Source organism: Triticum urartu, chromosome 3, assembly GCF_003073215.2.
Source record: "Triticum urartu cultivar G1812 chromosome 3, Tu2.1, whole genome shotgun sequence".
NCBI lineage: Eukaryota > Viridiplantae > Streptophyta > Magnoliopsida > Poales > Poaceae > Triticum > Triticum urartu.
Genome location: NC_053024.1, coordinates 635,621,816 through 635,633,847, shown reverse-complemented (window position 1 = coordinate 635,633,847; position 12,032 = coordinate 635,621,816). Strand labels below are relative to the sequence as shown.

Below are 12,032 nucleotides of genomic sequence, written 5' to 3'. Positions count from 1 at the left end.
CAAGGATTTATTTGTTTTGTGCAGGTACGAGGGACTCGCGCGTAGCCTCCTACTGGATTGATACCTTAGTTCTCAAAAACTGAGGGAAATACTTACGCTACTTTGCTGCATCACCCCTTCCTCTTCGGGAAAAACCAACGCAGTGCTTAAGAGGTAGCAGCTGTACGTCTGTTGAATGTGGAGGCGCCGTTATTCGGCGCTTAGATCGGAATCAACCGCGATCTGAATCGCTGCGAGTACGACTCCTTCATCCGCGTTCTTGTAACGCTTCCGCATCGCGATCTTCAAGGATATAAAGATACACTCCCTCTCTCTCGTTGCTAGTCTCTTCATAGATTGATCTTGGTGATGTGTAGAATTTTTTTAATTTCTATAACGATCCCCAACAGCAATGGCACTCAAAGTCACTACTGTCGCGCATCTTGTCGCAATGTGGTGCCATTTCCAGCAACCGTCCCAACACAGCCGCAATGGCGGCCATCAACCCCTCCATTTGCATTTGTTTGTGGAGCCGCATGACGCTGATTAGAAAATCTATGGCTTGGAGCATGAATTTGTGGCAGCCTATTGCAGGGGGTGGGAGGAAAGCCCTCGCTTCAATCGGTGGCGCTAAAGCAAGGGGCCGGATAGTGCAAATATCACTATGAGGAAGAAAACTTGTGATGGACCCTTTCCTCGAGAAGATAAGAATATAAGAAGGAGGGCTAAACGTACTGGGTAGGCCCACAGGACGTGAGGCGCACGATTAAGGTGCTCGTCGATGTGCTGTTTTCAGTTGGGCAATTCTAATACTTCCACTTTGGATTTGGCACGCACTGTGCGATGGTCAGCTGGCGTGCAGATTCGATCCACCGCCTCCACAGTTGTTTGGATAATGTGCTTGATAGTCGGTCGATTCGGTCGCTTCAGCCCTCTAGCCGCGACCCACCATTTTTCACTCCCCGTTCGTCCAAGCATTTTTTGACCGTTGTGACATGCCTCTAGACTAATGTTGCGGCTTACTAAACCTTATCATATGTCGGGTCAGGTCAAGTTTTGGGTTGGGCTTGAACAAGCCCGGATCCGATACAACAAGACCGAGCCCGACCTGGAGCCTGAAAATGTCCCTTTTCTCGAGCCTGAGTCCAACAGGAAAGTAGTCAGGCCCATATGCTCTTTCTCCTGAAGGCACACGTGTAAGCCCAACTTGAAATGTAGAAAAGCTAAAGCCCAAGCCCAGATCGAATGTAGTGTCCGTCCATGTCCTGGATGCGCGTCGAGGTGGCTCTCCGTCCATGAGTCCCAGGGTCGTGCTCGTGTGGTCCGCCAGGAGGTGGTGTGCCCTACCGCTGCTTGCGGTGCCGGCGGCTCCTGCCCGTGCTGGATTTCGTACATGAGCTGGTGATGTTTTCCCCCGGCCATGCGAGAGGTGGAATATGGACCGCATGGCCACGACATGCAGGGTGTCGGTGTTCTGTGACTCTATGATTATAGTGGGGAGGTGATGTAGCGGCGACGGTGTGATCCAGCACAAAAAATATGGCCTCAATTCTTCGTAGGGGGGAGGGAGGTGGGTGACGTTACAGATGAAAATCCTACCTGTCTTCGGTTTGTGCTGGTGGCGACGACGCCTGTGGGTGTTATCTCCCTCCTTGGAGGCGTCGCTTAGGTTTGTCGGCATCTCCCTTTTTTGTTTGGGTTGCTATCTCCGAGCGAAAGCCTAGGTCTTAGATCGGCGATGGCGGCATCTTGGCGTCGTTCCTCTGCTGGGAGCATTGTATGTTTGGAGACATGGCCTGGAGGTTTTGTGTTGTGGTTCTTTGACGCCGGTGAGTCCAAGACAGTGGCTTTCTCGGGACCAACTGAGTCCCGCCATCCACTCGCCACCTTCTTTCGGCAATCAAGTGTTGTTAGTACATCGGCAAGGGAAATCCAATTGAAGTTGTTGCTCTTTGAGGTGATCGGTGTTGGTCAAGACGTGACTTTGTTGCTCTGGTCAGGTAGGTTCTTTTGCATTGATTTTGTAATGTGTGTGGAGGCTTCTTGTTTGATTAGCTTTGGTGTGGTGTTTATCCTATACTCCCTCCGTTTCTTTTTAGTCTGCATATAAGATTTGGTCAAAGTCAAACTTTGTAAAGTTTGACCAACTTAGTAGGAAAAAGTATTAACATCTACAATACTAAAGCTATATGGTATGAAAAATAACTTCACGATGCATCTAAAAATATTGATTTCATATTGCGAATCTCAATATTTTTTCTCATAAACTTAGTCAAAGTTAATAAATTTTGACTTTGATCAAATCTTATATACAGACTAAAAAGAAACGGAGGGAGTACTTGTTTTTTAGATAGTCTCTTATAATTATCTCATGCCTTCTATAAAATATGATACGCCTTTGACGTATTATTAAAAAACATTTGCCATCAACAAACGCCAGAGGAAAGTGAAAGAGACAAGCAAGCACTCGCCTAGGATCAGAACGAATTGCAGCCAACACGCGTTCACTCCCATCCAGCTCATCCAGGAATGAAACGAAAAACGACACACACTACCATTGACGAAAGGTACACCGACGGCTCCCCTCGATCTCTCGTATTTTCTGTCGCATACTTTAGAGTATGCTGCTTAGTGTGGCATGCACACGGTATTTCTTTAGTAAAAGGCGAAATAATAGTTCTCTTTGTGCTCACCACGCAGCTGCGTTCTATCGTATACCAATGCTAGATGACCCGTTACGCCAATGGCGCAAAGGCCAAGAGCAAGCCGAGTATTGAAAGAGTACACATAAAAATATTTAGAGACAGATGAGTTGGTCGGAAGATCTTATTGAAACATATGGAAATAAAAAACTGCTGCTGGCAGTGTGATGATTCTCTCTAACCAGTGTAAACATACATAAATAGTCTTCTGAAAATATTAGTAGAAGGGCAGTTGATTACATATATAGAACAAGTGATCACAAACTTCTTTTGACCACAGAGACAGTAATGAGGTCTAAAGTGTACATGTAGTATCATACACGAATGGAAATCTAAAGGCTATACATATCTTGCTCAGAGCAACGCCAAAAGGGGAAAGATACTGGATCGATTGATACGAAATAAAAGGTGGCTGTTGTTGGTTAGGACATATAGACTGAAGGTCACCAGAAACTATCTTATGTAGTCTTCACGCGCTGCTCTGACTTCATGCCAATATAGCGTAACCTCTGCATCAATTCTTCAATGCTTGTATTAGCTACTACTTTAGTTCTTTTGATAAAATGGTTTTTACACCAGTAGCAGCACCCCTAAGATTAGCAAGTTTCCAGCGAAAGGACCACATGAGAATCACATATATCTGTATCCTATATGAAGAGAAACAGAAACCCAACAAGATGATATAAAGAAACAGAGGTATCAAAACTGTAATTGTTATAAGAACAGAAGCTTGATGCATAGGATTTCGTATTGCTATAACAATAGAAGCTTGATTACAGTGTGATAAAAATAACAAGCGCATAAAGATTGGACACGGCAAATAGAACACAACATAAATAAGCAGTAGATGTATCGAATCTTAATACGTAGCTAATTTAACTATATGGCTAATTAGTTTGCATGTACGAAGCAAGTTACTTTTGATGCAACAGGAAGAGTTGCCTGTACATGCAACAGGAAAATAAATAAAACGTATATTAGATTTTGAAGTAAAATGATGTTTTATTGGGCCTATGATCCATTTGAATATAGTTGTGGCAGAAAAGTAGTTTGATCAAATGGCATAACATGCATCGTGTGAAGAAGAAAGCATTTTTGAGAGCCACAGAGAAGGATGCTTTGGTTGTCAAATAAGACAAGGTAAAGGAAGAACAAGAGGCGGCACGCCATATCGTACGTTGAACTGGTTGGATGTAACAGACTATGAGTCTTTACCTCTTGCCTTTAGCCTGTTCAACAAGAATGTTCTTTGGCTCTTCAGTAGCTGCAGCTTCAGTTTCCTAACCAACCTGTTTAGTTTGCTGCTATTAAATATCATTGTACAGGAAGCATGGTTTGTGCAAAAGAGGAAAGGTATTTGCATATAAAACATAGGCATAGACACTTGACACAGCTTAGGTACTCTCTCACTGGTAGGCACTAAAGATAGAACGCGCTCGTTTATAATTTTCAGCTACTTGGTTCGTTGGTGTTAGAATTGCTCTTTCTTTTAGATAATCAACGTCAGAATACCTAGTAGGAACATCTTTGTATACAACCTGAACAATGGCATCAATTTTGTCACCATCAGTATGTATTAAAAGCTCATCAGGGATGGTTATCCATGATGGGTCCGACTCCCCCTCATGGGCAACAGCAGGCGACAAGAAATTAATGAACAACAAGAAGATTCAGACAAACAAGCAGAAGCATTAAAGCAGTGCACAGGAGCATTAAAGCATATATTATCTTAACACTGTGGAAATTGTGCATAAGGCCTGAAGACTGAATCAATTCAGCATTATTGGTCAACCCTACTGTTGGTATATTTTAAATTTTTCTGATACATCTGGTCTCAGCAGCTACTAAAAGAACTGGTTCAAATAACTCCATATGAGCATTCTAGATTATCAAACCTTTTGAAATTTCTTTCTTGTCACATCTTTAATGACCAAGATAGAAGAGAAATAGACTGCACACAAAACATAGCAACAACCAACATTTAGTCTGGATCAGACAAACTATATTGGATGTTATGCGAGTTAAGACTGATGAATAGAGATATGCTGAGAAAATGTTTAACCAAACCACAGACATGAAGACCATTTTTCTGAATCAAAAAGGGCAGCTACAATTGTGTGTGTTAAACAGAACGATAATAGCTCAAATAGGCTGAGAAATAACATAAAAACTCTTAAATCAGGACCATGGCCGATTCATCAAGAACCAAAATAAATTAGCCATCATGAATTGATGATACTTGGGTAGCTCGTCCAAATGAAACTAAATTTCAACCACAGTTACTCAGTTTCAAAGAAAACACTACATATTCAGTTCCAAGTGGACTCAGCACGCATTGACTGAAAAATAGCTCATGTGCCAAGATAGTAAACTGATAACACATTTATGGTGTTCGTGATAAACTGAATTTATTAACAAATCTAAATAGAGGCCAGGTGTACCAAACCCCATGCCCATGCAAACCTAGCCATCTTCAAGGTCTGTGCGAGAAGACAAGAAGGAAATCAAAGCACTTTTAAACTAACCGAGCAATCCTTAAAACCAATACACTGTCTAGAAATCATAGGAACCTGCACTCAGAGCAGAAGCAACCATACCAGAGAAAAACCTGCAAAATCTTCTTATCCAGCCAACGAATATACAGACGTAGACAACACACAGCCTACCTTGGACCAAACCAAATCGAGCAACAAACTAACAAGGGAGCGGCCACACCCATCGACATGTAGGGCCAAACGCAGCAACAGGAATTAAGATAAACTGCATTCTACGTACAGCAGCAAAAATAAATCTGATTCACCTTAACAAATCTAATGATTATACACACAGTACTTTTGCTTCTTTTAACTTCACCATAGGCTGATTGTCAGTTTGTACTTCTGTGATATAAAGTATGAGCATATTTTCAGCAAACTATACTATTTTATCCAAGCACCGAGAAGTAAGATATTACTTTATCAAAGCATAAATTATCATCTACAATTATATAGCTTAAAAGCCATGAAGATATACCAGTTTGTGTACATTTAACAAGATGTTAGATACTAATTCCCCTCCAATCTGTGTGAATCCTTAGGATAAAAAAATTCCTATGACAATACTTACAGATCCCAGTATACAACACCAACAAGTGTATCCATGTTTCCAGAAAAAAAATATTACCAAATCTTTTGGTTGCAATGAATCTAAGAAAGCAAAATTTGAACAATAGCACCGAAAACACCAAAGGCCCGGCTCGACTACATTTGAACAATAGCATTGTTGCCTTGTCAACTATCTGCACACTTGTAAAATTATATCAATTTTTAAAATCTGTTTTCAAAGTACTTCTCGTCTATGAGAAAAAGATTCCATTGCAAGTACCTATATGCACACAACATTCATGCAAATAAAGAATACATATTAGAGCCTTGATCACCACATTCGCTTCAAAGCTAGCTAAAAAATTCATACAGAGAATATAGATATGCAGTTGAGCCTGCAACCTAAACATTGGGTTCATAGAAAAGTAGTAATTAAGGGTAACAATAAAAAGCAAAAGCATATCAGAGATGCATCAAGTACTGATGCATGTAATATATATGGTCCAGGGATATAAAAAGTAGCTAATTCCACATTCATTGACCCATAGTGTGCTTAACCGAAAATAGTACAATGTATGTTAATCAACTAAATGGCAACTATAGAAAGGGAAATAGTACAATGTATGTTAATCGACTAAATGGCAAATGTAGAAAGGGAAATGGGGATAAGATGCAACCTTCATGTCTTCATTAGTTCATTAGTATCAGTCTCATCACGAGAAGCAAGCCATCTGGATAAAATCCAATCCCCCTCACAAAAATCTCAATTCACCTTCCATCTTATGTATAAATAGCCAATAGCAATGGCTCCAATCAGCAATAACAGTTAAAAAGTAAGCTACATGGCCTGCAAGGGAATGATTTTGCTTCAGTCGTTGTAAAAAAACAAGCTTTTGCTTAACTTAGCTAGATAAAATGCAGAATTTAGATTACAGGCAAAACTTCACACATCCGCTACTCCAACCAGTTGTAATCCATCCAAGCAAAAGAAACCACATCATGGGGAAAAAAGAATTTTTGCCTACCTTGGTGTTGTAAGCAAGAAGATGTGCCGGCCGGTGGCTAAGCGAGCTCCATGGAAGGGTTGGGGGAGACAAGACCGGTGGGAGTCAACAGCCAACACCATGGCCGGTCCAAACAGAGCCACCTCGCTCGTCGGCAACCGCTCCTCCCCTCCTTCTCTGGCCGACGAGGCCCTAGAGGACGCACATCCGCCACCCTCATTAGGGGTATCTTTTTAGAATTTTTGCAGCTAAGCACATGGGTGAACAAAGAGATAAGAAGAGTCATTAGTCACTGACTTTTTTTAACTTGCAGTGCAATAAGAAGGAAACTTGGTGATGTTGTCCCCAAAGAGGTCCAGGATAACCTGATTACCAAACAATACACTAAGTGAATAGGCAGAAAATCACACATCCTTTTTGATGAATTTTAGATGCGCCAAATGCTTAAATCGGTATTTGAATCAAACAACATCTACAAATTTGGGACTGATTTGGGACTGTTTATTATTTGTTGATTGTTCTCAAGTCCAATTCATTATAGATCTATTTGTAGGATTAGCATTCCTCTTCCAATCAATAAGGCTCAGCAATTTCCCGTCATTTCCTTGACAACGAGCACTGCTCGACAGAGTTAATTTTCTTATGGCAAAAATCTTTCAGTCACAAATGGTCGAAAATTATCTATATGTACTTTGTAGATACCCAACGAAATTATCTATATGTACCCAACAATAGAAAAACTGAGAAGTAAGCTTGCAAATACATATCATTACCAAAAATACTTGTCTAGATAAATTCCAAAGAGCTGGCTACATAGATTCAAAAGTCCAATATGCTTGAAGAAGTTTAAATACTCATTAGAATTAAGTGAACAAAAACAATAGAGTATATCTAGAAGAGCAATACCCAGGCTGTAAGACATGCGTACACAATTTTCGCAAAGCCTAATCATTTGGAGAAATCCAGACCATAGGAGGCCTAATGCTCCCCTCGCCGAGTGAGAAGCGCATAATACAAACATGGAAACAGCCAGTCAATGATTTAGCAACTTATTGGCTTTGAGACTCTAGATTCATAACAAATAGATATGCAGTTCTACAAAAGCATATTCTGCATCGCTCGGCTGACTGGGTGGCGCATCCATTCGGGGTAGCAGGCAAGCCAATCTGAAATCATGGCGCACGGTGGCACCGGATCCTAATAGAACTTTCCTAATACGAGGGTGGGAAGAGGATGAACCGGAGAGGGAACGAAAGGGACTGAAGGAAGACCTGTGACGGCGACGATGCCGTCCTTCCCTGCCTCGTACCCTCTCAGATCGGGGCCCGAAGCAGCCGCTCCAGCCTCCGTGGTCTCGCGCCCGAGCGACGCCTCTTCGCAGCTCGACGCCGCCACCACCGCTCCTCTCGCCTCTTCATAGGTCGCCGCCGCCGCCGTTGCTCTTCTCGTGCTGCCGCCGCCGCATCCGCCGCTCCCACGCCTCGATCCAACCGACCCCGCATCGGCCGCTCCCCCGCCTCGAGCCGGCGCTACCGTCGCCGGGAAGCTCGCCTCCGCACCCGGGGCTGACGAGATGCGGGCTCGTTTGGAAGGAGGGGGAGGGGGACGCTCGCTCGCGCACGTGGATTCCCTTCGCTCGCTCCCTTCTCTCGCTCGCGTTTCCGTTCTCGCGAATACGGCAACTCCACCGCGTGACCCATTTCTACCCCAAATGGTCCGTTTGTATCCGTTTGAGGTAAAATGGACAAATCAAACGACCTAACGTATGGGAGCATACGGACATTTTGTCCGGCCCGTGTCCGCTTTTACCCCATTTCTAGACCAAAGTTGCTCTCGGTTTGGGGTCAAAGCGGACAGAAAGCGGACGCCTTTGCGTCCTCGTCGTCCGCCTGTGTCCGCCTCGACCCCACATGTCACTCTCTCCTTTTCTGTACCCGGCCCACCATGTGCATCCACAACCATGACGTATGAGGTGAAAATGGGGTAGTAGCACCGCGTGCAGCGAGTTTGTGCGGCCTCTGTCCGCCGTTTGTTCTCCCTATTTCTACCTCACATGAACAAAATCCGGACAAAATGGGTATAGATTTAGGGTCGTGCGGTGGAGTTGGCCTAAAAGGAGACGTGACTGGTGCCGCTAGTTGGGCGCACTAGTTTATCCTTTATATGTTCAATACCTTGATCCTAACCCACAATATTCCTTGATGCCCAATATCATGTACATACATGGTTGCAACGTCAATTCTTTGTGCAGAACAGAGCCTACACACACCCTGCAAGCGAACGCGCAGAAGAATTAATCAATCGCAGCGGCATGAACCGACGACTGCCCTGCCTCTGGCCGGGAGTTTCCCGGCCGATCGACGGCGGCGTCCGTCGCACCGTGCATCGCCTCGGCCTTGCGTGCATCCTCAGGCTTCAGGACACACTTCGATGGAGCAGTCCGACAGCGCCCGGCCGTGACGATCAGTTATAGGTAGCTCTGCCCGTGTACGCGCGGCTGATTCTCCACTGGGTTCCGCAGGCGGCCCTCCGTGGTGTTCCCCGACGCTGCGATCGCAAAACGGCAAACCATTTTTTAGAACAGTAGAATTCATACCTGCAGCAATAAATTTGTACAGCACAAAAGGGCAAAATAACTTCTTTTTTTAAAGAAAAGGGCAAAATAAATTATTTTTAGGACACAATAACTGGGCCTCGTATATGAGAACTGCTTGGATGATGATGGGCCAGGAGGAGTAACTCAGGTCCATTACACTCCGGAAAAGGCCCTCCTGTACGAGGCCCATACAAGAGGCTGGTTCGGGAGTACGCAGCCATGAGGAGGTAGCAACTCGTTTCGTTTAGTCCCACCTCGCCCAGCGAGGAGCGCACGGGAGGGCGAGGAGGCTACAAATAGAGGGGCAGGGCAGCTGCTACAACTCATACCTTTCTCGGCCTTTTGGCTAAGATCAAGTGTAGTATCTGTTCTTATCAGTTTAATATCTGATATGTGGGTCATGTGCCCACAACGATATTAAATTTATTTTTTTATGGGGGAGGGTCCACCACAGTGGCTTGCCACTGGGGCCCTCATGTGTTTCCTGGACGTTGCACTACTGTCCAGGCGTGGCGCACCCCAACCAAATCAGTTTGAAAATTTTGAAGCAGCTAATCTTGGGGCAGTAATTCGTACCAGACTGTTTGTAGGATGGGAGGGTGACGTAGCGAGGGCAATGTCTTCTCCTGCTGTAGGACGACGCATCGTCGTCCTCCGACCCGCAATCCCGGGGCTGCGACAGATAAATATTGGCTGAGTTGCGTTTTCTTCTTTGCCGAGAAGGGATCCCATGTGTGTGTTATCGTACCTGGTAGTCCTTGTGGAAGCAGAGCCTGAGCTCCTGCACGGAGCCGTTCTTGCAGACGAGGTGCGGCAGCCGGCCGAAGGCGTGGTCGATGGCGTCCACGATGTGCGCCACCGCGTACTTGCGGCCGTTCCGCGGGTAGATGTGCGCTTTCCGCAGAGCTTTCTGCGCGCAGATTGAGAAGCGTGCGCGTTAACGCCGTGCAGAACCATTCACAGCCACGGCGACCTGTGCTGCTACGAACGTGGGGTCATTACCGTGACGTTGTACTTGCTGTAGAGGTAGAGCGCCGTGGAGAAGTAGTCGTACTCGTCCTGTATCTCCGGGTAGCCACACGTTCCATGAGTCGCTGCAACACGCACCAACAGAACAGAGGGTGAGTCCCTCGAGTGTCAGATACCACGGGTCAAGAAGAGCACAAAGCGTATGCATCTCTTCTGCTTGTAAGTAGATTCAGAGAGCGCATGCATACCCCACTGATGAAGAAGACGGTCCAGCCAAAGAAACATCAGCACATGCACGACAGAAACAAAATGAGCCCGTGAGTGAGTGAGCCACAGTGCTGTCTGTTTCTCCTCAATAATATGCTAAGTCGCCGGTGAACTGAACTGCTAGCAGTACCTCGTGGGCCCAGAAGGGGCCTCTCCCGCCGAAGCAGGTGGAGGTGTCGCCGCAGTAGAGCGACGGCCAGTACTTCTCCAGGATCGGCCTCAGCATCGCGATCTGCACGCGCCGGCCAAGCACATTGACTTAATTTAGTTGCATCTCTGGAGAAATGAGCCCGGCATGTGCCGTTCTCACGAGACTCTGACTGAATCGAGGGCTCCTCACGCGTACTGTACCTTGTTCATGTTGAACGTGGTGGTTGGCCTGCAGCACGACGGCCACCCACCGTAGCTGTACTGCGGCCACAGCCCATCTGTTATGTCCGCAACAAAGAAAGATGAAATCGGTATTGTCTATGATCTTGTGACTGATTCTGAATTTTGTTTCTGAACAGCAAACAAAATTCACTAGCATCTGAATACGGAGACAGATTGATGGCTGCATTTTCACTAGCATCTGAAAATTAAACGAAGGGTTGGTGTACTTACGGATCGTGAACCAGTTGAGAGGGTTTGATCTGCAGAGCGCACGCAAAGGGAGAAAGCCGGATGAGAGGAAATTCTCAGGGAGGGGACAACAATGCGTGAGCAAGGGAGGAAGGGAAGTGAGTTGGGGGCACCGTACCGGCAGCAGCCGTTGGAGCTGCAGCAGTGGTTGGTCTGGCGGCAGACGGTGCCGGGCCACTGCAGGGCCAGCACGTAGTGGTCGAACCCGGCCTGCCGCCGCTTCCTCCCGGCCGCCGGCGACGCCAGCAGCGCGCCGGGGAGCAGCACGGCCAGGCAGAGGAAGCAGAGCGACACGAGGAGCCGCCTCCCGCGCCTCGTCCCGTCCATTGCTATCCGCAGCACAAGAGTCTTCTTGGCTCGATGACTCGATCGACCGTGTCTAATAATAATCTACGTGCTACCCACCACCATTAGCTGCCTGGTCTCCCCATGTGATCCGCTGCAATTTATGGCGCCTTCTTTGGAGTGGCTTGGGGGACATGACAGGCATGTATGATTGGTCGACTTTGCTTATTTAGCTTGACGTCGTTGGGAGTAACACGCTCCCCTCGTCTTTGGGTTTTCTTCTCTCTGCAGCGTACGCTTTGCTTCCATGGAGATGGAGGGTGCAAAGTTTCTACGACGGCCAGAAACTTACGTGCATTCTGTTGACAAAGGTATACCAATGGAGCAGCCGGAACCGGAAGTCACACGGCTTGATCTCCTTTCCCCTCTTTCAGTTCGAGGGTACTCTAGAGCATCTCTAACCGACGCATAAAAGCCTTTAGAAGAGGAAACTAAGCAGCTAACCGCACCTAATCGATCCCTCAAA

At 45.9% G+C, this 12,032-nt stretch overlaps 1 protein-coding gene, 1 non-coding gene and 1 pseudogene across 18 annotated transcripts; 1 reads left to right on the top strand and 2 right to left on the bottom strand.

Moving 5' to 3' along the window:
- Positions 1–2,574: 2,574 nt before the first annotated feature.
- LOC125549805 lies at positions 2,575–2,681 on the bottom strand (annotated as a pseudogene).
- Positions 2,682–2,851: 170 nt separating this feature from the next.
- LOC125545523 (ribonuclease 2-like) lies at positions 2,852–11,685 on the bottom strand. 17 transcript variants are annotated; one of them, XM_048709489.1, is made up of 14 exons: positions 11,340–11,685; positions 11,204–11,232; positions 10,952–11,101; positions 10,731–10,832; positions 10,582–10,585; positions 10,367–10,458; positions 10,113–10,274; positions 9,941–10,037; positions 8,040–9,315; positions 6,790–7,016; positions 6,442–6,611; positions 4,577–4,632; positions 3,897–3,970; positions 2,852–3,328 (listed from the first exon to the last, which is right to left on the bottom strand). In XM_048709489.1, exons 1-9 carry the CDS (start codon positions 11,546–11,548, stop codon positions 9,177–9,179), a joined length of 984 nt encoding a protein of 327 aa, XP_048565446.1. In that variant the 5' UTR covers positions 11,549–11,685; the 3' UTR covers positions 2,852–3,328; positions 3,897–3,970; positions 4,577–4,632; positions 6,442–6,611; positions 6,790–7,016; positions 8,040–9,176. The 17 variants fall into 17 exon arrangements, with proteins under 17 accessions (XP_048565446.1, XP_048565447.1, XP_048565449.1 ...); XM_048709490.1 differs by adding an exon at positions 7,066–7,133 and having other exon boundaries at positions 3,897–6,611; positions 6,790–6,960; positions 7,675–9,315; XM_048709492.1 differs by adding an exon at positions 7,066–7,133 and having other exon boundaries at positions 3,897–6,611; positions 6,790–6,960.
- Positions 9,690–9,887, top strand: LOC125549784. Its single transcript, XR_007301503.1, has one exon. It is a non-coding gene; the product is annotated as a U2 spliceosomal RNA (small nuclear RNA).
- Positions 11,686–12,032: the final 347 nt, after the last annotated feature.